This window comes from Panthera tigris, chromosome B1 (assembly GCF_018350195.1).
Source record: "Panthera tigris isolate Pti1 chromosome B1, P.tigris_Pti1_mat1.1, whole genome shotgun sequence".
In the NCBI taxonomy this organism is placed as follows: domain Eukaryota; kingdom Metazoa; phylum Chordata; class Mammalia; order Carnivora; family Felidae; genus Panthera; species Panthera tigris.
In genome coordinates this window covers 132861908-132889878 of record NC_056663.1, presented here as the reverse complement: position 1 = coordinate 132889878, position 27971 = coordinate 132861908, and the positions used below count along the sequence as shown (strand labels likewise).

General features: G+C 41.8%; 1 protein-coding gene across 11 annotated transcripts in view; it reads left to right on the top strand.

The window, feature by feature from the left end:
* AFF1 (AF4/FMR2 family member 1) overlaps positions 1-27971 on the top strand; it is a 145708-nt gene that overhangs the window by 22704 nt on the left and 95033 nt on the right. For 9 of the 11 annotated variants that reach the window (XR_006216871.1, XR_006216872.1, XR_006216874.1 and 6 more), the window contains exons 2-3: positions 14365-14485; positions 14897-15817. The exons of 1 other annotated variant lie outside the window; for it this stretch is intronic. Coding sequence is in view for 6 of the 10 variants with exons in the window: in XM_042984222.1 (XP_042840156.1) it covers positions 14365-14485; positions 14897-15817 (1042 nt within the window). In the remaining 4 variants the exon portion in view is untranslated. Of the gene's footprint in view, positions 1-6864; positions 9380-14364; positions 14486-14896; positions 15818-27971 lie in introns of those variants that run through there. One more of the 11 variants, XM_042984224.1, reaches the window with a different exon arrangement.

Sequence of the window (27971 nt, the reverse complement as noted above, 5' to 3'; positions counted from 1 at the left end):
TCTGATTCTTTAGCACTTGTAACCAACCTCTGCAAATCACTCTTAGCAGTCTGTTCCTTACCCTAACCCACCCTCCACCCCCCTTTGCATTTCTCCTACTAGATTGTCGAATCCTTACTTCTTTTGTCCTTTAGGTCTAGCACATAGGAGTGGAGTCAATATTGACTGAAAACAAATAGATTTTCTGTTTTTATTCTGTGAAGCTTACGATGTTGAGTTGGACTACAGAAAACCATAGAAGTGCATTTGTGCTCTTAAATAACTTTAAGTGGCATGAAATTTAAAATGCAATTCTGTTTGAAGACATTCTTTTACAGTCAGAGAGGCTTTTAATATAAATCATCAGTGCATTTGGTAATTTTAAATGTTTGCTTATTGTTTCCTTACAATGGATGTATTAGCTTCGCTTTTCAAATAGAGAGTTAAAAATGGAAATTTTAAAGCATTATAAAAGACACAATCTCTAATACTCCTGAAGTTTATTTTTTTAAGAAAAAATTAAGTGAACTCTCAGATGCTACTTTACCAGTGTTGAAGAAGGGGGAGGGTGATGTATTAAGTTTGATAAATACCCTTTGTTTCATGTAAGTGAACTGCCTGTTGACAGTGATGGGGAAAAGATGATATATTCTGCATATAAATGTCCATGGCTGGGCCAAAATCCAGCCCAAAGAATCCTGACAAGCTTTGTAAGGCTCATAACACTGCTTAGCAGAGGTCAAAATGAAGGGAGACTTCTCCAGAAAAACAATGACTTACTGTTTAGTTTTAAGGAGATGCCAATTATAGCCAGTGGTAGGAGGTGAGCTGGGGTTATGATGAAAATGAGAATATTTAGAAACATGTAATTGTTGCTTGTTGCCATATAAAATACCAATACATGTTTTCAGCTTTCTTCTCCTATAATAATCTCCCTGTTCTTCCTACTTGAAATGTCTGTGGAATGAAACGGAATAGAATAATGAGGCTGCCTCTAGTTTTTATGACATTAAGCTTTCTCTCTGTGAAAACAAGTGTGACATGTGCAGTTAACCAAAAGAAGATAACTGGAAGTCAAGAGATTAAAGTGATGATTCTATAAAAACATGAACGCTTTATTCTTACGTAGTTGTCTGTTTTGTGTGCTATGCAAATAAGGTTATATATCTTTGTGTTTTTTTATGTCCAGGTGTTTGTTAGAGCCTAAAACAAGTTTTTCAGTCATAGAAAGTTTATCTCTTCTTATGGGGTGTCCATAGCAGCCTGTTTAACTAGGTTTAAAAATATAATTGCCGGTGGCTTCTCCTGCAAGTTGTGTGTTGCCTGGTCTTTAGTTTTAGATATACTCCCATAATGGGATACATTTCATTAAATGAATAGAGGAGGGGGCTGTACAGTTGTTTTGGTTTGTTCAGTAACTGAAATGTGTTGATGTGTACTTATTTAAAGAATAAATGTTTCTTAATATTCTTTAGAGAAATAAATCGCCTCTTGCCAGTTTTCTTATTATCTTATCAATACATAGACATTGTTTTTCCTTTCATTTCCCAAATGAAGCCTTTTCCTGTTGCTTTTTGCTGTTGGTTAGCAAGTCTAAATGCTGAGCATTTATTCTGGCTGGAGCAGTGCTTGGTACCTTGGCCCAGTTTCAAACAGTTCTTCTTATCATATGTGGTGCAATTGGTTCTCTGGAATGTGCGTGTTAGAAGTTCAGTCATTGGGAGGGACTCTTCCTTTCGGAGTGGTAAATCCTGTGCAGTTTTCTAAGCTGCTCTACAGAATGTAATGCATTCAATTTGATGTATGTCGGGAATTATCTGGTGCTCAAAATGTCAAGTGACAAAAAATATCCACTTAATATGTTTGATCTCTTATGACTCTTCTTAACAAACAAAAAATAAACTTACTCCTGAATAATTACTTGAGAGAAGAATTGCTCTCCTCCCCCCTTCAATCTCCCTAAAGACATTTCAGCAGTCTCATGAGACACAAGATGAATTTGGAAATGATTGGTTTGTCTCTTGCTTTCTGTGTGGTACTTGAAAATTTGATGTATAAATCCGTTATTTGGTAGGATGATCTCCATAACTGCCTGGTTTTTATGTATGTATGTATTTTTAAAATACAAAAAAAAATGTTTATTTTTTGAGAGAGAGAGACACAGAGCACAAGCGGGGGAGGGGCAGAGACGGAGGGAGACACAGAATCTGAAGCATGCTCCAGGCTCTGAGCTGTCAGCGCAGGGCTTGAACTCACAAACTGTGAGATCATGAGCTGACGTCAGATGCTTAACCAACTGAGCCACCCAGGCGCCCCTATACTGCCTAGTTTAAAAAAAATAACACACTATCTTTTGAAAATGTTTGTTTCAAATTGTATGATTTGTTTTGTTTTTAAAAAGAAACCACGACTTCAGGTTCTGCATCTGTATGCAGAATTCCACCCATTCAGCCAATACTCATTTAGCCTGATGGGTTAGTGCTGGGTATATACAGTGTGGAGCTAGAAAAGGTGACTGGGCGTCTGTAACTCGCATTCCTGGAGGAGGTGAGCGTGGAGAGCCAGACGTAATTAAACAGATAAGTGAATAGACCAGGTAATTTTAGATAGTGATAAAAAGAGATGGAGGGTGGAGTGCTGGAGGGGTAAAGTGCCCGTTCAGATCTGGGACCTCGCTGAAGAGCTCATTTAACCTGAGGTGTTAGTGACAACGTTGCCCTCAGCTCTCTGGACAGAGCATCCAGGTGGGAATCAGCAGTGCACAGCCCCACTCGTTCCAGGCATGAGAAGGCCAATGTGGCTAGTATTTGAGAAGGGCAGGGGGGAGGGGAATGCATCCGGAGGTAGCAGTTAAGAGGAGGTGTGCTGGGGAATGGAGCCTTATAGATCCAGCTTCTGGGTTTTCATCTTGAATGCTAAGGGAAGCCTGTGGTGGTCTGTCAGCAGTGGAAGGAGCCACATAATCTCATTTGCATTTTAAAACTCTCTAGATCTTGTATTTTTTGTTTTGTTTTCTCCATGATGCGTTTGTGGCAGCATGGAAAGATTTTTCATTGTGGAATTTTTGTTGGTGAAGTCGTAGTCCTAGAGACAGCTTATTCATATCATTCTGAATCTTACTTGACTTAAGGGGCTCCTGGGTGGCTCAGTCGGTAAGCATCTGACTTCAGCTCAGGTCATGATCTCACGGTTCACGAGTTCGAGTCCCGTGGTTCACAGGTTCGAGTCCCACGTCGGGCTCTGTGCTGACAGCTCAGAGCCTGGAGCCTTCTTTGGATTCTGTATCTCCCTCTCTCTCTGTCCTTCCCCCCACTCATGCTCGCTCGCTCTCGCGCTCGCTCTCTCTCTCTCTCTCTCTCTCAAAAATGAACAAACATGAAAAAAATTTTAAAGTTAAATGTGTATTTGCTATAAATGTTACTCAAAACTTTTTTTTTGTTGTTACAGTATACTTGGGCTTTATGAGTAATACAGCAAACTGAAGAATAAACCTGTTGTATTAGCTGATAAACATATGGTGTTAGCTGAGGCAGCTTTCACGGCTGACCTGGGAAGGGAGATGAGTCATTTGATGGGTACAACAGTCTGGTAAAATCGGTTTTAGGTATTAGACAGTGAATCATGTTTTGTCATCAAATAATGAATAAGACTGGCAGACTTCAGTATAATTCTGGATTGTTTGAGTAATACTCGAATATAATCATTAAATCAATGATGTATATTAAGCATCATTTTTTGCTAAGCACTGTGCTCTCAGAAATAGTCCTTGCCATTAAGGTGCTCACAGTCTAATAAAGAAAATCTGTTGGCACGTGTACAGTCCATCTCATTTTTGTAAAGGTAAACATGGGCAGATTTGCAAGGACAAATGTATCCCAGAGAAAGGAATCATTCACAGCCAGGTTGGGAAGTGAGAGTGGAGGTCCCGGCTGGGGACTGTGATGGAGAGGCAAGGATATTTCAGAAGGCTGTGAAAGTAAGGGGAGGAATTCATTAGAGAATTGGCCAAGACCAGGGCTTTGCTTTTCCCCACGCATCCCAGTTCCTTGTGTTCATAGTGTCTAGAAGAGAGAGAGGGGGCAAAACTGGGTCTTGCGCATTTTTGGGTGAGAAATGAAAAAGAAGTCTTAACCTGCGTGCCCCCGCCCCAAGATTATAGGTAAGTTGAAGCCAGGTAGTGAAGGGTGTTGCTTGGCTTAACTGTCTGTCAGTTTTAATCTTGTAGGGAGCGTTGGGGTCAGAAAAGTTGTAAATCGCTGAATAGCAAGATCAGATTCATGATTTTTAGAAGTTCACTGAGGCAGCTGTGTGGAGCTGAGTGGCCCAGGACAAGGAGCCTGTTGGGGCTGTGCTCCAAATGAGAAATGAGGAAGTCCACACAACACTTTATTTGAATTGTGGATGCTTAATAGAGTTAATGACCCCCGTTTTTGAGTATAAATCAAATGAGGGAAGCAATGAAAGAGCCCAAAACTTTGAGCTTGCTAGTCTACTTCTTTCTTAGTAACCACCACATTCTTTTAATTTGAGGCTCTAAGGATACAGACTTTCCCCACCCTCACTTTATAGGTATGTGATGTGGTCCTTAATGGTCAGTTGAGTGTGTAAGAAGAATGACATGCTAGGGAGGCCAGTGCTCTGGTTGATTCTAGTACAGATGAGACCTGCAGGGGGAAGAGCCAACAGCTTCTGCCCATGCTTCTGACTGGGGCCAAATGTGCAGTTGCCAGTAAGGCAGGTGGTCTGAGGTAGCTCCCAACACCAGGGGCCTTTATAAGTAAATAGGAGGACATAAATCGTCAGGTGGCAGATTTATTTCTAGTGAGCCTGTTGCCCCTATGGGAGGCGGTGATTTCTGTATGTGCTTTCAGTTAACGTGGGTAAGAACTGTCTGCATTTTAGGGTACCCCTGTCAGAGGCTGTATTTTCTAGAATTTCTCAGTAACAGTAATATGTTCTCATTTCAAATGGCATTAAAAGCAACTTTCATTAAGCCCTCACACATAGATTGCCAAATCTTCAAGGTCAGGAGTGATTTCTTTTCACTGGTGTGGTTTGTGTAATTGTTCCATTTGCTTGATGGCCTTCCTCAGCACTAGTTTTATTTTTTGTTTGTTTTTGTTTGTTTTAATGTATGTTTAAAATGTATTTAAAAGGTGAAGGACTTGGAGTGCAGTAGCAGAAGGACACATAGTGCAGTAGCTCATCTGTCTCCTTTCCTCTCTCCTCTCCTTGTTGGGGCTGTGTATCTTCACACACACAGCTTCCCCCACTGCTCTTTGAAAATCAGTGAAGACAAATTCTTGTGCTTTTCCACCTATAGGGTAAAAAAAGTGCCTCTTGGAATATATTTATGATCTGTTGAGGTAACCAAAACAGGCTATAAGTGAGACTACTTTTCCAAAAAACAGCTGCTCGTGTTTGAACTTTGCAACATAGTCTCTGATACACTGCTTTATGCAGATGGGTCTATAATTATTCATAATGATCAAAGTTGGGAGTCCAGGGTCCAAAATCAGTTTTCAGGGCTTCCAGTGAGAGTTACTGCCAAAATGTTCAACACCCTGTTCTTTAGCCCTGATCTTGATGTTGTTATATAAGGCAATTTCTTTGTTTTTTAAAGTTTATTTGTTTATTTTGAGACAGAGAAAGAGGGAGAGAGAGAGAGAGAGAGAGAGAGAGAATATCCCAAGCAGCCTTCTTGTTATCAGTGTCACGGCTTAAACTCACAAACTGTGAGATCATGACCTGAGCTGAAACCAAGAATTGGACGCTTAACCGACTGACCCATCCTGGCGCCCTAGTTTCTTTTGTTTTCAGTCAAAAAATTTTAACCACACAAATCTTAAATGGACACTTTTTAAAAAATGTATTTTTGAGAGAGAGTGTGCATATGCAGGGGAGGGGCAGAGAGAGAGAGAGAGAGAATCAATCCCAAGCAGGGCTCGAACTCATGAACCGTGAGATCATGAGCCAAAATCAAGAGTTGGACACTTAACCGATTGAGCCACCCAGGCGCCCCAAACGGATACTTGCTTGTGAAAAGAATGTTAAAATACTCCCTAAACCACCACACTACCAGTTAACTTCCTCCACCATAATCCGGTGCTCCTTCTTGATAGATTTTTGTAAAGTTAATCCTTTCGGACCTTTGCCACATATTAACATGCATGTGGAAAAGTACCTGGCACGCGGCAGGTTCATTTTGAAAGGTAAAAATTAGCATGTCTCTTATTAGAAGTGACTTACTTTTTCAGTTGTTTGCCCAGGTAGAGGCTGTCTCAATTTGAAATTCAAAGGATTCCTTGTAAATTATGTCAACATATCTTAAAGGTTGATTTAATTTTGCAAAATGAAGTTACCTACAACTCTTTCAGTATCCTAATGAGGCTCAGTCTTCTGTGGCCAGCAGAGAGCTGTCACTTTGAGAAGATCCCCTGGGAGTGCCTCCAGGAAAACAACAGTGGCAGAGTGCTATTTTGCCTTTTCACTATGCTGATACTTTATCTTTTATGTTAAATCAGATTTTGTTTTTAAAATTAAGGATTCTTTGTTTTGTTTTTTGTTTTTTCTTATGAAGGTGAAATTCCTGGAAGATTTAGTGGAGTGATTTTTATTGTGAGAAAGCCTGTTGCAAAATTTTTCCCATGCAAAAAGTGAAAGAGGAAAAAAATCCTCCGTTCTTTGTTTTTGTTTTTTAAATGTTTATTTTTGAGAGTATGAGTGGGGGAGGGGCAGAGACAGGGAGGGAGGGAGGGAGGGAGGGAGGGAGGGAGGGAGGGAGGGAGGCACAGAGTCCGAAGCAGGCTTCAGGCTCTGAGCTTTCGCACAGAGCCCGATGTGGGACTCGAACCCACAAACCATGAGATCATGACCTGAGCCGAAGTTGGACGCTTAACCAGCTAAGCCACCCAGGTGCCCCAATCCTCCATTCTTTGAAGCAACATTTCTTCTGCTTTCAAACTTGGAGCCACTTTGATTTCTCATGTTTAAATTGTGTTTATGAGTGATACAGTTTAATGGCAAGACTAATTTTGTGCTTTGAAGCATATATTGACCTTTTTCTGTAAAGCCAGTGTTTGAAAAACGTCCCCTGGATGTTAGATTATAGGACTAGAGGAACATGGGGAAAAAAGGGCCAGAAGATGGACTTGAAAAGTCAATAGAGGGTAGCTTTGAAAATAAAAAAGTCACTTGCACAAGAGTAAGAACCCAATCCTGCTGTTCTTTTGCCTCTGTGACACATATATCACCAGTTTCTAAACCAGGGTTGCCCAACATCTGTGAACAGACTTGAGAGTTTTATGTTTTGCTTTATCCTTGCTACATTCAAATCCGAATGGCATCATTTTCCCCTAAAACAGTATAAAAGACTTGTTCCTTTCCAAATTTAATGTACGTGGCTGATTTTAGGATTTTTCCTTTCCTTCCCGCCAAATGTCTCTTCCATGCCTAGGGAGATAAATACACAGGAGAAATTACACTCTGTCCCCCAAGGGAGAATTAAACTTTTAAACGTGAGTTCTAGAGAGAGTTGGTCCCATCTATCAGAGGCAGGTCTGTGTGAAGTGGCCAGTCAAGGGTGATAAATGGGTAGTCAGCTGTGCATAGCCTGCCCCGTGGGCCCAGGGTTGCCATGGAAGCACCCAGTGGCATTCAGCAATCCTGCATGACTAACCTAGATTAGCAGCAGGGCCCGTGGGCTCCAGCCTGGAAGAAGGTGCTCACAGCCAGATGATGGCCAGGCCGGCACGCCGCCCCACTGCGCATGTTCAGCTTGGGCCTTCCTCTTGCCGTCTTTTCCTCCTTCCACATACGGTCTTTCCTTTTTTGTGTGAGGGAAAGTGAGAAAGAGGGATTGCTCTCATTAATGCTCACAGAGCTGGGATTTCTTCATTTTTATCACAGTGTTCTAACACGTCCATCCGAAACCCCAAGGAGGAGCATTTGAAAAGTCGGAATCAATGTGCCCTGACAGGCCCCAGCATGGGGTTGACTAAATGACTGCATTCAGGGGCTGAATGGGCAGCTCCGAATTCCCCAGGAGTTTCACAACCTCTCTGAAAGTGAGAGCATCCTATCCTGGCTTGTTTTAGACTTCCAGGCTTCATCCCGGCTCCTGCGTGGATGAGAATGGTGGGATTCTGTCACCGAAGACATGGGTGGTGCAGGCCAGCGCAGCGATGTCTCGTGCGGTTGGTTGTGTTCTGCAGGGCACACTGGGCCCTGGGATGTGAGGCCTGTGCTTCCCCCTTTGGTCCTTCTAGTTCACTTAAAAAAAAAAAAAAAAAAAAAAAAAAAGTGGCGGGAGGTGGTTTGTTGCCATTCGCAGAGATCCTTTTGGTGTATCAGCGCTGCAACCTTTGCAGATAGATGGTGGATGGTAGCATATGATCCAAAAGCAACAACGTGGCTCCTGAAAGGAATCCCCTGATTTAGAATACTTAAAGCAGACTTTCCGTGGAACTCATGGATATCTGCCGGGTGGGCAGACTTTGCACCCTCTCCCCAGGGGTATTTCAACACTGTGGACTTGTTTTTGAATGCATTCAGCTGCTTGAAGTCGTCACGTGACTTGGTCTTTCTCTCCCCAGGTAGGGACTCCTGGGCCCACCAGACAACTAGCATTGAGGCCTAGGTCAGTGGCCAGAAGTTACTGGGAGTGGAGCCTGATATTGGGCATGTAATGGCTGCTTTGGTACAAGTTTATCTGCAGCCTGTTCTTTAAAGATATTAATGCGAAGAGCCTCTAGCACATTGGACATGACTTGTGAATCCAGAGGTTATTATGGGGCCAGTGACCTCAAATCTGTAAATTCAAGAAAGCTCTAACAACAACAAAAAAGTTTCCAAAATGAGAAATTGTAGTGCAGTGTTTATAATTTGAGGAGCCACTTCATGCTGCCAGCCATCCCTCTCTCAAAGGGCTCTCTGTTAGGTCCTTCGGCAAAGACAGACCTGTGTGGACACATTTAAGCAAACGCATCTTGCGGCTCTGAGATTGCTCTGCCGGCAGGGATAAAACCTGAATTAATCGACGTGTCCCTCTTTGAGACCAAGGAATTGTGAACACACAGCCCACCTTCTTTGTTGTTGCCCTATTTAACACAGCCTGAAAGCTTTGCCAGCAGAACTGTGGTTAAGAGCACACGCTTTGGTGCCAAGCAGATCTGCATTCGAATTTTAAGGTCTATTATTTAATAGCAGGTTAATCTCTGAGCTTTCTTTTTGTTCACCTGGAAAATGGGGTTAATAATCTCCCTCTCACAGAGTTGTTGTGAAAATTAAATAGGAGACTGATGTGCTGTGCCTGAATCAGTGCCGACTGAACAACAGATGCTAAGTGGTGGACGTGGCTAGGCTCTGCTGCTGTTGCTGTCTTCATTGCTCTTGTTTTTCGGTAAGCTTTGTTCGAGTGCTCCACATAGCCCAAGAAGAGTGTACTATCTTGTGCTCCTCAGGACCACCTAGAAATCTGTTACACGTGCACATCTCAGGCCCTGCGTTAGATCTACTGACTCAGAAACTCTGGAGGCAGGTCTTTGCCCTCTGTGTTCTGATCCCCCCCCCCCCCCCCCCCCCCCCCCTCGTGATGCTAATGCTTGCTGGTTTGGGAACCTCTCATCTAATGGAAAGGGAAGGAGAACTCCTAGCTCACTCCATTCTGCATGGAACCGTGAGAAAGTCTAACAGTGAAATGCTGATGTTGGGATGAGGTTATCCCATGAGGGAGAATATTTTCTCCTCCACAACAGAGGAAAAATGCTACCTTTAATTAAATGAAGTGGTAGTCAGCTTGTAATTATTCAAAGGTAATTAACAGTTTGTGAATCTTGTAGGACATGTACTGCTACCTAAAACCCCTCATTTAAAATTCTATCCACTCGCTCTTTGCTTGTACCTTGAGTTAAAAACAATGACATATAAGGCTGAACAGTGATTTGCTTACTCATGCTACTACTTGAGTTAATATTTTTAAAATTTGTATTTCCCCCGATGTCAGAATAGAACCAAGAAAAAGAAGATACTCATGAAAAAGTTTGCTTACGAACTTGAACAAACCATCCTTGAAGCCATTGCAAACTTACAACAAGTAAAAGCCAAATAAACCAGAAAGCTCCCTACCTAGTACAGTTGGCAAAACTCTGTTAGTTGCAAGGTGAGAAGGTGGACAGTCCAGAAGAATGAGGTCTCACCTTGTCCTGTGTAGTCCTGGCAACTGTGGACTGGTCACTTCCTGTCTCTTCTGCCTTCCCTGGCCCTCTAGGGAGTGAGACCCAAGGGACAGGGTGGGTGAGAGAGAGTTTCTCTCTCAAAGTCTAGACCTCCTAAAACTCATCCTATCAGTGACATTCCTGAGGTCTTTCCTCATCTCCCTATTTTTGGGTTTTCCAGTCGAAGGGTAATAATTAATAAGAAAAAAATACATTCAACGCTTGTTTCAAGATTGGTGTAGTATTATGTATGTTGCCAATAAAATCTTGGTGTGGGTTTTTCACTTTTTTTAAACTGATGAAGTAAAACTTGTAATTAAGCAGAGTCCCTAATTTAATAGGATTTCTCCCCTGTGGGAGGTACCTTGATATTTGAATCACACAGCAATAAGCCAGTGTTAGGAATTTTGTCAAATTGGTTCTTCTCGTTATTTCCATAGCAGTCTTTATACCTGGAAGCGAGTGTGGTGGAATGTACCAGATGCTAAGATAAGGCTGTGCTGATTAATTTGGAAATACTTCAGTCATTTTAAGCCAGGGTAGCTTTTCTTAAAGGTACGTGTGGAGTCAACAGGAAAACTAAGTGAGGACCCCAAGCAGCTTGATGGTTGAGGTGCTGCTGTTCACATCCTCGCTTTTCAATCCCGAACGGAGACTTAAGCCATTTGTGGTTCCCTTTTCTGAGACAAGGGTAACAGTTATTCAGAAGCAGTTACTCGTGAAGCAGAGCCAGAGGCTGTGAACACGCCACGCCAATAAAGCTACAGGGACTCTGCCGTTGTCCCCAGCAGAATCTGAAAAGGGAGAACTCCCTTCATGGCGAGAATGGTAAAGCGGACGCCCTTGGGAGGCCGCTTCTCCTTGTGCGTGCCCATTCGGGGTACAGTACCAAGTAGGTTTGGAAAAGAGAAACTTGGCAGTTCAGGTTGCCCAGAGGTAGCTGCATGCCCCACGCCTTCTGTAAACAAAGTGGCTGTAAAAGCAAGTTTGAAAGAAGAAAGTTATTTCCTGATCAACCCTCTTATTGGCTCCCATGGATGTATGTTAACGTTACGTATGTTAATGTTATGTGATTGTTTTTTGGGCCAACGAGGAATTACCAAAATTCTAAGCTAATTGAAAGGAATTCCAGAGTGGTTATCAAGTCCACTGTGCTTCTTTCAACCAGAAATAAATCTAATTGTCCAAAACATGTGAGATTCAGACTTTGTTAAAGAATACTCCACGGCTAGTTTCTGGTTTAGTTTTTCTTTCCTTCACTTTTTTCAGTATGTTGACTGACATAAATTGTTCACTTTGTAGTTCTCTGAAAGTAGGACATCGAGATATCCATCATTTAGGAAAAGTTTTTGGTAACAGTGGTCTGAGCAGGTAATTCTTTGCCACATCCTGGTGAATTTAGCCAGGTAGCTTAGCCCCCCACTACCTTAAGGCTGTAGAAATAGCTGCAAATCACTTTTTAGAGGGCTATGTTTTAAAAAAAATATATTTATTGTTGAGAGAGAGAACATGAGTGGCAAAGGAGCAGAGAGAGAGAGAGAGAGAGGGAGACAGAGGATCCTGAAGTGGGCTCAGCACTGACAGCAGAGAGTGCATGTTGGTCTCGAACCCACAAGCTCAAGCCTTGAGATCATGACCTGAGCCAGAGTCAGGCGCTCAACCGACTGAGCCACCCAGGTGCTCCTAGATGACTTTTATTTTATTTTATTTTATTTTATTTTATTTTATTTATTTTATTTTATTTTTTTAACATTTATTTATTTTTGAGACAGAATCAGAGTATGAACGGGGGAGGGTCAGAGAGAGAGGGAGACACAGAATCTGAAGCAGGCTCCAGGCTCTGAGCTGTCAGCCCAGAGCCCGACGCGGGGCTCGAACTCATGGACCGTGAGATCATGACCTGAGCCGAAGTTGGACGCTTAACTGACTGAGCCACCCAGGTGCTCCTAGATGACATTTTATTTTATTTTATTTTATTTTATTTTATTTTATTTTATTTATTTTATTTTTTTAACATTTATTTTTGAGACAGAATCAGAGTATGAACGGGGGAGGGTCAGAGAGAGAGGGAGACACAGAATCTGAAGCAGGCTCCAGGCTCTGAGCTGTCAGCCCAGAGCCCGACGCGGGGCTCGAACTCATGGACCGTGAGATCATGACCTGAGCCGAAGTTGGACGCTTAACTGACTGAGCCACCCAGGCGCCCCGATGACTATTTTTTAAAAATTGTTTTTGCATATGTCTTTCAGCATTTTTTTGTTTTGTAATTACAAGTAAGTTTTAAAAAATATACTGTAAGCAATAGCAGCTGTTTTTTTTTTTTAATTAAAAAATACTTAAATGATAAGCTTCAATGCAAAGTACCATGCTTTAGTATCAGGAAAGAGAGAAATATGAGTCGTTCTGTTTTGATGGAGTTCACATTCTAGGGGAAAGGGGAGGAGGAGAGAGAAGCAATCAGTATGTTCTATCAGCACATACTTGGTGGATTTGAGGAACCCTTTAGGGTGAGTAACACTGGAACCTTCGCTCCAGAGATTTGCTGGTGGCTGAAAATTGGGGATGGGTGTGAGGTTGAGAGAGAAGCAGAGGAAATTGTTTAGAATGAAAGCATTGAAGTTCAGGATGTCAGTGAGGAGCAGGGAATAGTCTGGTATGCCTGGAATATAGATGTGGTCTGCAGGAGAATCATATTTTGTGTGTAAGCTGGTCCTGGAAGAATTGGATATCATTCAGGGGTTTTGGGGTGGGGATTGGAGCAAGAGGGTATCTTTAACAGGGTATGTTTGGGGAATAGACATGACTGTCAAGAGAATGCTTGTGGCAGGCCTGCAAGGGAGACAGTAGGATAATGCCTAGAGACAGTAGGATAATATCTAGGGTAGATCTGTACCCGATTATGGGGGAATTTTAATGCCAAAGCAAAGATTTAGAGTTTATTCTGCAGCAGCAAAGAGCTGTCCAATTCTTGTTATTTTAAAATATGGATAGTGCCATGAAAACCAGAGTTTTAGATTGGATTTCTTTCCATGAGAAGGTTAATTTAGAGGGACAAGATGCTGGGGAGGCAGAGAGACCAGTAAGTAGGCTCTTGCCAGAGGAAATAAAGAGACATGAGAGCAGAGAGGCCAGGAAAAGGGGTGTCTGAGATGGGGGCGAGTTTCTAAAGGTATATATTGTCTTGGCAAGACAATTGAAACATTTCCTACTTATTTATTTACATAATGTTGAGGGAAAGGATTCAGCAGATACCCTAGAAGGAAGTGTTATGAGGACAAAAGTTGGCTTATAGTTCTTATTTTCGTTATTCTCATACATCACCTTGTGGGGGGTCGAGAGGGTGTGGCCTGTTTGCCCACCTGAGGCAAGCCCACTTTTGGTTTATATGCTGGCTAAAACTGCACTCTTGTTGGTTTCCATCTCTGCAATTTATTTGTCAGTGAATGCATTTTTAACTCCTTTGGTTCCAGGGCTGATGATTTAGGATGTATTTTTATGTGGTTTAAAAGGATGTAGGATATAGTTTTATGTGGTTTAGGGCAAGCAGATTATCAGACTTCTCGGTAGGTAGAGATGACATCTACAATTGGATTTTCCCATCCTTGACGTTTGAAATGAGAAATAAAAATTATCTTTTCGGATTTACATGCCAAGACACTCCCAGTAGAATAAGCTGAGAATAAAGTAAATGCTGTTTGGGGTGGTTGGTAATCTTTTAATTATGAAATAAGCCTTTTGATTTTAATCTTCCAGAATGTATAATACTGATCCAGGAAAACAGCCTTTTTAAAGTTCACATCCTGCTGACTCCTTCAGATGAAAAGCTTCTACCTCTACCCCATATTTTGCAAGCGAAAGTAAAAATATCATTAATCTTGTCTCTCTTCCATGACTGCCTATAAAAGACTGTTCAGTTTGGAATCAGTCCTGAGCCATGAAGGCAGTATTCCAGAGTGAATGCTTAGGTTTCTGGAGCCAGGACCCACAGCTGGAGGTTCACAGCCTTAATCCAAGAGTGGGTTGAGGGGACTTAGGCTTTCTTGAAAACATCTCCCTTGTCATACCTTCTTGTTGACCTATCCTGGCCTCCTTCACACATCTACATATGCACAGCAAAACTTTGGACATGATAAATTTTATTGTTTTTGTTCTTTTGTGGCATCTGAAACAGCTTGTACAATGAAGACAGAAATCTGCTTCGAATTAGAGAGAAGGAAAGACGCAACCAGGAAGCTCACCAAGAGAAAGAGGCATTTCCTGAAAAGATCCCCCTTTTTGGAGAGCCCTACAAGGTATTTATTGAATACTAGAAAGTCTGATTTATCACCGTATTTAACTCTGCATTGAAAATGAGTTTGAACAAGGGTCACAAACGTGAAAATAAAACAACTTATCTTAGGTTGGTTTTGAAAACAAACTATGAAAATTCTCTGAACATTGTTGTGCAAATTACCAAAGTTTATAGTCTTTTGTAATGTCAGTCTCTTGTCTTTAGTAATATTTGTCCATGACAGGCTTCTCAACAGGGGAACTGAGTTTAAATTTCATGTTACGTTTCCTGCCACATTAAATTGAAGTTTTGTGGGTTTTTTTCCCCTTTTAAATGGTATTATGTAACATTGTTTATTAAATAGTGGTTTTCCTTAGTTTTTGTTTTGTTTTTTTTTTTCTGGTATCTAACTCTGCTGTCTTTCCTTTTTCAGACAGAAAAAGGTGATGAGCTATCCAGTCGAATACAGAACATGTTGGGAAACTATGAAGAAGTGAAGGAGTTCCTCAGTACCAAGTCCCACCCTCATCGCTTGGATGCTTCTGAAAATAGGTTGGGAAAGCCAAGATATCCTTCATTTCCTGAGAAGGGGAGCAGCATTCCACCCCACCCCTTCCACACCAGTGCCCACCACCAGCCTATTAACACTCCTGCCTCCGGACCACTTCCTGTTGGTAACAATAGCCACAATCCAAAGATGGCACAGCCAAGAATGGAACCAATGTCAAATCCTCATGTCAGAGGCTATGGCCCACCAAACAGCCAGCACCTGACCCAAGATCGCCTCGGTCAGGAGGGGTGTGGCTCTGCTCATCACAAAAAAGGTGACCGCAGAGGTGATGGAGACCGCTGTGCTTTGGTGACAGACTCTGTTCCAGAGAGGGAGCTCTCTCCCTTGCTCTCCTTGCCTTCCCCAGTGGCCCCCTTGTCACCTGTACATTCCAACCAGCAGACTCTTCCCAGGACACAAGGAAGCAACAAGGTTCACAGCAGTAACAGTAACAATAAAGGCTATTGCCCGGCCAAATCTCCCAAAGACCTAGTGGTCAAGGTCCATGATAAAGAGACCCCTCAAGACAGTTTAGTGGCAGTTGCCAGCCTTGGGGTAGCCCCTCCCCAGCCACCTTCTCAGACTTTCCCCCCACCTTCCCTCCCCTCAAAAACTGTGGCAATGCAGCAGAAGCCCACGGCTTATGTCCGGCCCATGGATGGTCAAGATCAGGCTCCAAGTGAGTCTCCTGAACTGAAACCACTGCCGGAGGACTACCGGCAGCAGACCTTTGAAAAAACAGACTTAAAAGTGCCTGCGAAAGCCAAGCTCACCAAGCTGAAGATGCCTTCTCAGTCGGTTGAGGTGAGTGAAATTTTGTATCTGGGACAATTCTAGTGTGAAGGAAAATTTGAGATGGAAGGTTCTGGAGAATTGGGGGCATGGGTGTCAATGGCTTTTGGGTTGTGAGACTCCTTTTTGGCTTTGGGATCATGTTGACCCAAGAGAACTCAGGTCTGAGCTAAATTGCTGATGACGGATACTGAAATGTGATTTTCAGGAAGGTCTTTAAAAAAGTACTTTTATTGGGCCATAACTTATATGCTGTAAAATATAGAGATCATGAGTACCGTTCGCTCCGTTTTATAATCTACAACCCAATCACGGTATTTATCATAAGAAATTTTCAGGAAGGTTTTGAGCTATTGTTTTTGTTTGTTTGGGGGAACACTGACTTCTTTAACATTGTAGAGCAAAAAAAAAAAGTTAAGACTTCCTCTACCCCAGTTAGTTTTTCTGAGATCTAAACCATACAAAAGTGAAAGTAAGAGGTTAAAATGTTGAAGGCAAAGTATTTCTAAAGATTATAAAGATTTCCCTGTAAATTATAAGAAACTCTGAAACTGAAGTTCTGTTTTATTTACCACCTAAAAAAGGAGTGGGGGTATGGTGACCTCTCATTTGAAAGTGAGTCACAAATATAATACAGAATGTTATTCAACTCTGGCTTTTTCAAGTAACCAAAATACTTTATCTTTTTAAACAAAGAAGAAATTCCTTTTTCTGCTCCTTTGTAAATGGCAGCATTGTGTTTGAATGAAGAGAATCAGAGCACACATCTTATCACTGGAATTCTAAATTAGCACCAGTTAGTTACTCCAAAATTCAGATTAGTAGTGCAAAGTGAAATGTTTGAAGTGAATTTGTCTTGAAGCTTATCTGTTAAGGTAATGTCCTTGGTTTAGTCACATCTATTGTATAAACATTCTAATTTGCATATCCATTGCTCAAAGGCTTTTGTGGGCACCCAGATATCAGTCTTACCTAGTGCTAGAAGGTAAAATTCCTTAAGGTTTAAAAACAAAACCAAAACAGACTCCAGGATGCTTAACTGGAAAGATAACCCTTATCTTGAAGAAGGAAAATCTGTTCCTCTGGGGTGTCAGCTTTTGGTTTAAAGAGGTTATGGCTCCATCCACAGTCAGCTGTTGAGATGGAGTGTCTCTGGATGTTTTCACCATGTGTCTTATTTGGAGGCTGAGGAAAAATGGGAAAGCGGGAGGAAAACAAGTGGTAGAAATGGCCAAAATGGCAGAACTCATAACTCCCATAAGTTATGAAAATTCACTGTAATGATATTTACTAAACATTGTGTGCTGGGCTAGGGGGAGAGGTAGGCAGCAAATTAAGTTAGAGTGAAATGAAGTGAGATCTTCCCTCACAATGGTCAGTCAGCCAGCCTGCCTTATAATTCAGACAGTAAAGAATTTAGTGGGATTTTCTTTGCCTTATTTATCAAATAACTGTTTTCCTAGTTTAAAAAACAGATAAGGGGGAAATTTAAACATATTTTCTTTAAAAACAAAAAACCATGCCACTAAAAATTGCTTTAAAACAAGTTTAAGGCAGATTAGCAAATATTTGCATTGTCTGCCAAATGCTCCACCATATGCTTAAGCGCAGGGTGGGATGCCAGGCAAGTATTGGTGCTGCCCCAGGAGAGATGACAGTCTAGTGTGTACATCAGCCTCCACACATGAAACAGTTAGAGGTCAGTGGAGTCCAAACTATCTACTACTTGGTTCCTAGGAGAAAGTTTCAAGTGGCCCTCATAAAGCGGTGAACCTAGGTAAATTGAACCAATGGGATTTCTAATAGACCTTCCAGGGGAGAGAATCCTAGTCAACTTTTTGCTTTCTTGGTGAAGAAAAGATAAGCCAAGTTGAGATTTCTCCAAGGTCTCAAAGCTCCTCAGATGTAATATGTTAGGCCATAGGACCATGCTAGATGGCCCTGGAATATTTTCTGAATGGATATTTGAAAGGAACAAAATCCTCTATAGGTTTGGTGATTGGAGCATGGAGTTTTCTTGGCCCAAGGTCATCTGCTGTCAACAGTTTGAGCAGATGTGAACCTTTCATCTTGGGCCTGTGCTGTGTTCCCAGTTAGCATTCATTTTAACATGGTGGTGGCTCCGTCTAGTTTCTGCTCAGGGTTCTCAGGCTGCTGGCAGCTGTGGTGCCGACTGCCTTGAGCCCCTGGAGATGGAGGGCTCAGGGCAGCCTATGTGAAGGGGGGGATTCAGAGTTAAGCTCTTGGAATGAAGGGGGAATAAATCTGGAAAGCAGGGGTATTAGTGTTATCTGACTAGGTTTCAGATCTGTTTAGCTCTTTTATCTAATATCTCACATTTCATAGACTTAACATTAACTTCACACACCTGATAAAATGGGTATTTTTAAATATTTTTTTAAAAGTGTAGGTTGAATTTGAGGCACCTGGGTGGCTCAGTTGGTTAAGCAGCCGACTCTGTCTCTTTTTTTTAATTTGAAATCAGTCTTATTTTATTTTATATTTTATTTTATTTTTTAATGTTTATTTTTTAAATTTACCTCCAAATTAGTTAGCATATAGTACAACACTGATTTCAGGAGTAGATTTCTTAATGCCCCTTTCCCATTTAGCCCATCCCCCCTCACACAAGCCCTCCAGAAACCCTCTGTTTGTTCTCCATATTTAAGAGTCTCTTACATATTATCCTCCTCCCTGTTTTTATATTATTTTTGTGTTCCTTTCCCTTACATTCATCTGTTTTGTCTCTTAAAGTCCTCATATGAGTGAAGTCATAAGATATTTGTCTTTCTCTAATTTCGCTTAGCATCATACCTTCCAGTTCCATCCACGTAGTTGCAAATGGCAAGATTTCATTCTTTTTGATTGCCGAGTAAAACTCCATTGTATATTTATACCACATCTTCTTTATCCATTCATCCATCGATGGACATTTGGGCTGTTTCCATACTTTGGCTATTGTTGATAGTGCTGCTGTAAACATGGGGGAGCATGTGCCCCTTTGAAACAGCACACCTGTATCCCTTGGATAAACACCTAGTAGTGCAATTGCTGGGTTGTAGGGTAGTTCTATTTTTAGGTTTTTGAGGAACCTCCATACTGTTTTCCAGAGTGGCTGCACCAGCTTGCATTCCCATCAGCAGTGCAAAAGAGATCCTCTTTCCCTGCATCCTCGCCAATATCTGTTGTTGCCTGAGTTGTTAATGTTAGCTATTCTGGCAGGTGTGAGGTGGTATCTCATTGTGGTTTTGATTTGTATTTCCCTGATGATGAATGATGTTCAGCATTTTTTCATGTGTCAGTTGGCCATCTGGATGTCTTCGTTGGAGAAGTGTCTATTCATGTCTTGTTCCCATTTCTTCACTGGATTATTTGTTTTTTGGGGTGTTGAGTTTGATGTGTTCTTTATAGATTTTGGATACTAACCCTTTTTCCGGTATGTCGTTTGCAAATACATTCTCCCATTCGGTTGGTTGCCTTTTAGTTTTGCTGATTGTTTCCTTTGCTGTGTAGAAGCTTTTTATTTTGATGAGGTCCCAATAGTTCATTTTTGCTTTTGTTTCCCTTGCCTCTTGAGATGTGTTAAATAAGAAGTTGCTGCGGCCAAGATCAAAGAGGTTTTGCCTGCTTTCTCCTCAAGGATTTTGATGGCTTCCTCTCTTACATTTAGGTCTTTCATCCATTTTGAGTTTATTTTTGTGTGTGGTGCAAGCAAGTGGTACAGGTTCATTCTTCTGCATGTTGCTGTCCAGTTTTCCCAGCACCACTTGCTGAAGAAACTGTCTTTATTCCATTGGATATTCTTTCCTGCTTTGTCAAAGATTAGTTGGCCATACGTTTGTGCGTCCATTTCTGGGTTCTCTATTCTGTTGCATTGATCTGCGTGTCTGTTTTTGTGCCAAGGCAGCCGATTCTTGATCTTGGCTCAGGTCATGATCTCACAGATTGTGGGATTGTGAGATTGTGAGATTGAGCTCTGCATGGGGCGCTGCACTGACGAGAGTCTGCTTGGGATTCTCTGTCTCTTTTTCTCTTTGCCCCTTCCCGTCTCTCTCCCTCTCCTTGAAATAAATGTTAAAAAGTATAGGTTGGGTTAAAGTATCAAATTTTAATATTCTCACGAATCAAAGGGAAGCATAGAGATGGGACGTCAGAGAAAGCAGGGAATTAGCCCCAGAGCAGTTAAACTCTGAATTTAGGACCAGAATATTAGCAATTATCTTCGGCTGTTTGTGGCATTGGAGCAGAAGGATAGAGAATGGGGATAGAGGAAATCGGCTGTTGGTGCCCCTTCGAGAAGGGGTATGGGGGTAGCTAAGTGGTTTTCCTTTATTTGCTTAATTTGTCCTAAGGCAAGTCAGAAGAGGTTTTCTTTCCTGGCTTTTTGAGTGTGAGGGTTTTGCGGTTTGTTTGTTCATCTCCACCCCTTTCCCCGTGGCTTCCACGAAACAGTATTTTTTAAAAATGAACCAAATTGGGAAAATCCTCTTGTCTGCTTGGCTCTCTTTCATTCTCAAGCCACGTACATATGAATTCCTTACACAGTCCTTTCCTTTTGTGGGAGATGAACATGGTTTGTACATTTTAGTTGTTTCTCCTAAAAAATGGTATTCTTCTCTGGAATAAATCATCTTCATAGTTAAAACTTAGTCTTTCCTGGGGCGCCTGGGTGGCTCAGTCGGTTGAGCGTCCGACTTCAGCTTAGGTCACGATCTCACAGTCCGTGAGTTCGAGCCCCGCGTCGGGCTCTGGGCTGCTGGCTCGGAGCCTGGAGCCTGCTTCCGATTCTGTGTCTGCCTCTCTCTCTGCCCCTCCCCCATTCATGCTCTGTCTCTCTCTGTCTCAAAAATAAATAAACTTAAAAAAAAAAGTTTTTCCTAAAATCTACAGGAAAGAAAGTGATCAGCAGGTCAATATTATGACCACCTAGAGGCCTGGCTCACAAAAATCTGCACTTGGTCTTTCTGGGGCGTGTTAGTTCTTCTGTATCAGCTGGGAGATGTGTAGTGGCGTGAAGTGATCCGTGAGGGTACAGCCAGGCCTCAGCGATCTTACATGGGTGCCTTCCAGGTGTAGAGTCGCCCCATTGGAGATGGACCTGCCCAAATGGAAGGCTGAGGTTCCTCGCTGTCTCCCCTTTCTGCCTAAAGATAACAAACGGATGTGAGAGAGGAGCTGTGGTATTTCTGTGTTGTGCTTCTGAGCATGGACCCTGAGAGGGGGAGAGACGGAGGGGAAGGGAGGGAGAGAGAGTTAGATACAGGATTTAGGAAATAGATGTTTTATTGAAACAAACAAATGGAATATGCTGAGATGGGAATTTTAAATATATTGGATTTAGAATATTAGACTTGTGAAGCTAAACATACAGCCCTTTCATTTGGTAGGAAGGCCTAGGCAGGTGAAATCACTTGATTTTGCCAAGATTTATTATAATTAGTAACAGAGCCAGAGCTAGCACCCTCAGTACTGTGATCTTTCTACTTCTGCTTGTTAAGTAGGAATGGATACCACTGGACCATCTTGAGCATAACAGTGATAAATCTTTCTTTTAAAAAAAAATAATAATAATTCTGGCTTCTGGGTGGAAAAAGGCTTGAAGGGGCAAGGGTTGAAGCAGGGAGACCAGTTAGGGGCTGAGAAATGATGATGGCTTAGAGTAGGATGATAAGAGTGGGCTTGGTGCACACTGGGCAGATTTCTGGATGTTTTTGACCGGGAACTGGTAGGGCTTTGATTGGTTAGAGATGGGAATGAGACTGAGGTGAGGGAAAGTGAGGCATCAAGGATTTTTTTCTTTTTTTTTTTTTTTTAACTTGATAGGTGTGGATGCTGGGATGATAGCTGCTACTGAGGTGGAGTTGATCTTGGTGTAGCAAGTTTGGAGGGAAAGGCAAGAGGTCTGAGTAGATCAAATACCTAGCTTGAGATGCTGTTATTTGTCCAGGTAGACTCGACAAGTCTCTGAGACCGGCTTAGAGAAACTGTTAACACTGGAAATGATAACTTTGGTCTGTGTTTGCATACAGTAGGGATTTAAAGCTTTGGGACTGGACTGCCTGAGAAGTCCCTGAATCAAGCCCTTCCTGGCTCAGCTTACCTGTGGCTAGGGGCAAGTGGGTGGGAAGAAATGAGGGTGGCTTCATCTTCAGAAGCAAAAACTGAAGATCATTCTGGGAACTTGAGAATCTGCTTATAAAAGAGTAGAAATGAGAGGTTTCCATTTTTTTTTTTCTTTTTCACTTAGAGTTTGAAGTGTACATGTAAATGGTACAATTATCTTAATTTACTTATTGGTATCTAGCAGAATTTAGTATCAGTTTAAATTTGCTACTGCTTCTATCTCCTTATGTGGTCCCATGCCATACCCCTCCAGGTAAATTTGATTTTGAGTCCTAATGGTCTCTGATTACCTTGTGGCCTCTTAGGGCATCAGTGAGGGATGATTTATATTACCAAATGCTTCTAACTAATTTCCAAAACCCAGGTGTCACCTGCAGCTGTCAATGCCATTTTGGATCACCTTGATTCATGGCAACTCTTAAACTGAATCTTCCATTTTCAGCCTAACAGTGTGAGTTGGTCCATGGTGGAAAACTCTGTGATAGTGGTTTCACTTTACATTCGTTTGTACAGTCTTTCCTTCTTCCATATTTAGTTCTCTTATTATCTTAAAGTTGAAAAGAGCAACTTCCCTATTACACAATGATGTAACCCTTCAGGCAGTTCACTTTTGGTGTGTCGATGGTATGTGTCCTGCTGATAAAACACTCTTGTAGAGTTAAGAAGCACACCCTCTCCCCTATACACCATGAATTCTCCAACTTCTAACTAAAATATCTAGGGCACCTGCTATGTGCCAGGTGTAGTGCTGGGGATGGGGTTACAATGGTGGGCCAAACAGATGGTTCTGGTCCTCTTGGACCTTAACTGTCTAATTGGGAACTGACATTCAAGTAACCACTCAGATTAAGTTGTAAGAACTTTGGCCAGCACTATAAAGGTATCCACAGATGATTTATTATAAGAAGGATAAAGGGGGACTGCAGTTTAGAATGCAGGAGCTAAGAGAAGAATTCACACAAGACCTGAATAGTGAGTAAAAAGAAGGAAAAAAGTGAGGGATTGTCCTAGTCTGATTGGGCTGCTGTGAACAAAATATCACAGACTGGGTGGCTTATAAACAACAGAAATTTCTCACAGTTCTGAAAGGTGGAAGTCCAAGATCAAGGCAGTAGCATGACCACAGTCTCAAGACCTTCTTCCTAGTTCCCTGTTGACATCTTCTCACTGTATCCTCACTTAGTGTAAGGGGCAGGGATCTCCGGTGTAACTTCTTTTGTAAGGCACTAATCCCATTTTTGAGGGCTCTACCGTTATGACTTAACCATCTCCCAAAGGCTCCACCTCTTACTGTCCTCACCTATGGGGTGTCAACATGAATTTAGGATTTCCACATGAATTTGGGGGGCACATGACCATTCAGACCATAGCAGATGTGCCAGGGGTCAGGGAGCATCAATATTCCAGGAAGAGGGAACAGCATGTGCCCCTGGCTTATGCCACGTGATGTGTGGAGACTGTTACAAGTCCTCTTGGGTTAGAAGCCCACTACTGTCGATCAAAGAGAATTTTTACATTCATTCTGAGACGTGGCAACACAGCAGAATCACCTGGGGGAAGCCTGCTAAAGATACAACTTGTTCAAAATTCCTTTGCTCCAGGAGATTGATTCAGCAGGTATACAGGTAGGCTCAAGAATCTGTATCTTTGATTTTCATGAGGTTTGTTCTAGGGTCTAGAAATGAAAACTGCAGCAGAAGAGCTGAAATGGACCCCAGCAGGGTTAAAAGAGTGCCCTCTTCTCAGCGGTCCCTGTCTCCCATGTGGGCCTCAGGCTAAAAGATCCTGCTGAATTGGTGGGGCTTTTCCTGTCCAGAAGGAAATGAGAGCAGCCTCAGGGAAGAAAAAGGAGTAGGACCCCAAAGACTCCACTTTGTTGTGCATCAACACTCGCAAGCTTGTGGGCAAAGATTCTGATGCAACCTTATCTAGTTTTCCTCAGTTTTCTAAAGATGTTTTTATTACAGTAACAGTAATTTAATAGCAAATTAGATTCCAGGAGCTAGTGCTCAGTGAACTTGGGCAGACCTGCCCTACTTAAACGTTTATGTTAAGAAAATGATAACAAAGCAGAAAGGTCATCTGTGTACACAACTCCCTGATGATGCCTGCAGCAGAATACTTCCTATATTAGGAGAAATACTGAATAGTAACCAACCTGGATCTGCTTAGACACTGGCTAAAATTTAGAGCCCCCAAATAACTAAATAAAGAAGTGAAAAAGTAGTAGCAAGTGACTGATGGAAATTTTAGAGCAGAAGCTACAGACAGCCTGAGCACTAGACAGGGCCTGTAGACGATTTTGTTTTGCTTCTGTAATGTGTGTATTTTTTTAGGGTTTGGGGGTTCCCCCCCCCCACCGCCCAGCCTTTGAGCCAATATTTACAAACTGGAGAAAATCAGATTTTCAATTTCACCATTAGAGCTGAGTAGAAGCTTCCGCCTTTAATGTCCTGATCCTGGTAGTTGTTTTTGAGTTTGAAGAAACACTTTAAACTTTGAAGGAAACATTCTAAGTAATAAAAGCAAGACATTTTTGAAAAGTTCAAAAATTGCTAGAAATGAGTTAGTGTGAATAATAGAATTACTTATAGTAGCCGAAGAAGCAAGCCTACAATTGAACCTTGAAAATCTTTTTGGGTGGTATTAATTGGAGTTGTTTTCTTTGTACGTTTTATGTTCTCTTCCTTCTCAAAACGCCAGAAGTACATTTGGTACCAGGATAAGAAATTCCTGTTCCTCCTTGTTGTTTTCACACTTGAGATGTTTGTGGAGAGTTATTGGATCCCCCATGGGTCCCTCACATTGTGCCTTTGCCAAAATGGAGACATTCAACTCTTTAGAAGCTTTCCAGGCCGTGTGCTCTCCCAGGCCCTCATGTAGCCACCGGAGTCGTTTCAGCTCTTGTCTAGATTAATTGTGATTTATTTTGAGCCAACTGATAATCTTCAGGGACAGAAAACCCAAAGGAGAGTCTTGTTGATGAGTGAGTTTTAGTAGTTTTGATTTTGGTTGTTTTGATGGGAGTGACCATTACTAATGGGATATTTAAGCAGAAGTCCTTTTAAGAGAGAATCCTGGTTCCTGTTATCATAACAAGTTTATTTTTTGGCCTTGTATTTCTCCTCTCCAGTTGCCAAGATCTGTTTGAAAATCGTTATTTTCCGAGGTTAACTTTGCTGCGTGTTCACATTTTCCAAGAACTTTAGAAGAAGCTATTTTTACACTGATGCTGTTTCTTTAATTGTTGAAATCACTAGGTTGACAGTTTTTTCCCCCATAGAGGTTCAGGGTCCACACACACCATTAGTTTTCTCTTGAACTTCATTTCATTCCCTATTTAAGCTTGGCCTACTTTCTCTCTGCATATTTTCCCCCTAACCCTGTGGTAATTTGTCAAGCCTGCTCTAATCTCCTTAATCCTTTGGCTGAAGGGTTTTGAGGTTTAATGTTTTAATCTGGGGGCCTCAGTATTTAAGTAATTAGAGGTCCTATTTCTAGCTCTGTCCCTTAGATAACTCACCTTAGGTTTTTTGTTGTTGTGGTTGTTGTTCCAATTTACAAATAGTAGAACTCTGAAAATATATATTGGACAAGAATTTGAAGCTTGAATTGAACTACATGAATTAAGAAAAGAAAGCATTCCATATTCAAATTTCCTGTAGTTACAAACTCAAGCTTTATAGATGCTCCTTTTCCTTACAGCCAATTCTTAAAAAATCTTCTGCCTCAAAGCAAATATTTGCTAGTGCATTGTAGGGAAAAAGAATTTTTTTTTTTAACAGATTTTGGTGCTGTAGAGTTTCTTATGTTGCTTCCAACATTTTTTCATACTTGAGAACATGTGAATTTGTAAAAAAAATTCTTTTTTTCCCTGGTATCAAATAATCTAGACATTCTTTAAAAATGTTAAAAATTCTTTTCCTGTCAAGAACAGTTTGGTCAGAAAGTATTCACATTGTTACATTCTAGGTTTCCGCCTTTTTAGGCAACAAGTATTTGAACACCTACTAGATATAAAGGGAGCTAATGGGAGAGAAAGACATTGACACAATACATTTATTATATAGTGCAAAAAAAATAACAAAGTATCATCAGGATGAAAAAGGTAGTGTGGAACCACTAATTACAGTCTTAAAGAGCTCACACTGTTTTCTTGTTTATGGTGGGACCAGTTCTGAATGCTTTATGTGCATTAACTCATTTAATCCTTGCAACTATCCCCATGTGGTAGGCACTATTATTATTGCAGTTTTATTGAGAGACTCAGAGTTAGAGAGATTCAGTTGTCCAGGCTTACCCGGCCTTAAGTGCTGGCTCTGGAATCCAGATCTAAGTAGCCTGGCTTGAGTCCACACTCTTAACTCTGACCCCTATATTAAGTTGCCTTTCAAAAGAGGAAGCTGCACATTCTTTTAGAGTTGACTTTTGTAGCACTTTGGGTTTTGGGTATTGGCAAAAGTGCATTCCAGGCTCAAGTACTCAGGGGAGAAGAAACATGGAGGCAAGACACAGTGAGGAACCCAGCAAGAATGTCTGGGCCTGTGGTTCAAGGAGATTGGGTAGAGACAGAGCAGAGCAATGGGGAGATGAGGAATGGGGCCAGTATGTGAAATTCTTTAGTTCCTTACTGAGTACTTTATCCAAGAACTGGTGGTTAATAAAAAGGAGAAATTACTTTGGGTTGATGGCAGACACTTCAGCATGGTGTTACAATTCTGTGAGACCTTGGGCAGGGAAATTGACCTGGCTGTGTTGTTAGTAACAGGGCTACTAGATTGAGGGTAGTCCATATGAAATGCTTAGAACGGTACTTGGTACATAGTAAAAGCTCAATGAGCGGTAGTTGGAGCAGTTAGAGTTAAAATTTGAACTAGGCTTTAGGGAAAAAGGTAGAATTTGGACATGAGGAGTTGGTGTTGTTGGGAAGGTAGAAAGGCTCTGAACCCATTCTTGTTAATTGGTGTATACTTTAGAAACGTAGGTGGGGATGCCTGGGTGGCTCAGCTGGTTGAGTGTCTGACTTCAGCTCCGGTCATGATCTAGCGGTTCACGAGTTCGAGTCCCGCATCGGGCTCTGTGCAAACAGCTCCGAGCCTGGAGGCTACTTCCAATTTTTGTGTTTACCTCTCTCTCTCTGCCCCTTCCCTGCTCGTGCTCTCTGTTTCAAAAATAAACAAACATAAAACAAATTTAAAAAGAAATGTAGGTAGAATCAGATCATGGGAACCAGGAATTCCCAGTTAAGATGCTAGGTGAATAAAACCCTAAAATTTTGGTGTACGAGTGTTAAAAATAAACTAACGAAGAGCCTAGGGGGAAAGACGGCACTTGCTTAGGGTTTATCAAGAACTGTTTAAAGAACTGACTTGCTGAGGTGAAGGCCCCACTGCCGGGCCCTGCCTGATAGCACAGGGGTTTGCACTTGCTCCTGTAGAGCAGATTCCATAGCTTGCCAATTCCTGGTGTAAATGTTTCCCTTTATAAAAACGTCTGTGCTTGAAAATATTTTACTGCCGCCCCCACCCCACCCCCTTTTAATTCCAAAGCACTTGCTTATTTGTTTCTCTCTCCATTGTTACAGCAACCTTATGAGTTAGGGAAGTTGGCACAGATTACCATTTTACATGCCATGGAACTGAGTCTCTAAGGGGGTTAATGATTTAAGCTCCTAAGTGGCAGTGATGGGGGCATGAAACCAGGACCCTTGGCTCCTGTTTCTACCACAGGAAGTGGTTTATGTGGAGCAATGATCATTTGTGGAACACTTTTATTGGAAGCGTTAAGAACTCTGATTTTCTACATGGCCTTGCCTTCATGTCAGTGCCTGATAAATGCAAATGTTGGGCGATACTATGACTCAGATGAGAGAATGATTAAAACTCAGATTTGCTCATGGTGGCCATGTGGCTTTCTCTGAGGTTTCTACCCTTTAAAGGAGGCCACCAGGAATGAGATCTCTGTTCTCTCCATCTACATTGATTTCCTCCACCCCCACAAAAGTCCATATTTACATCCACCATTTGCCTCTTTCCCTTTGGTC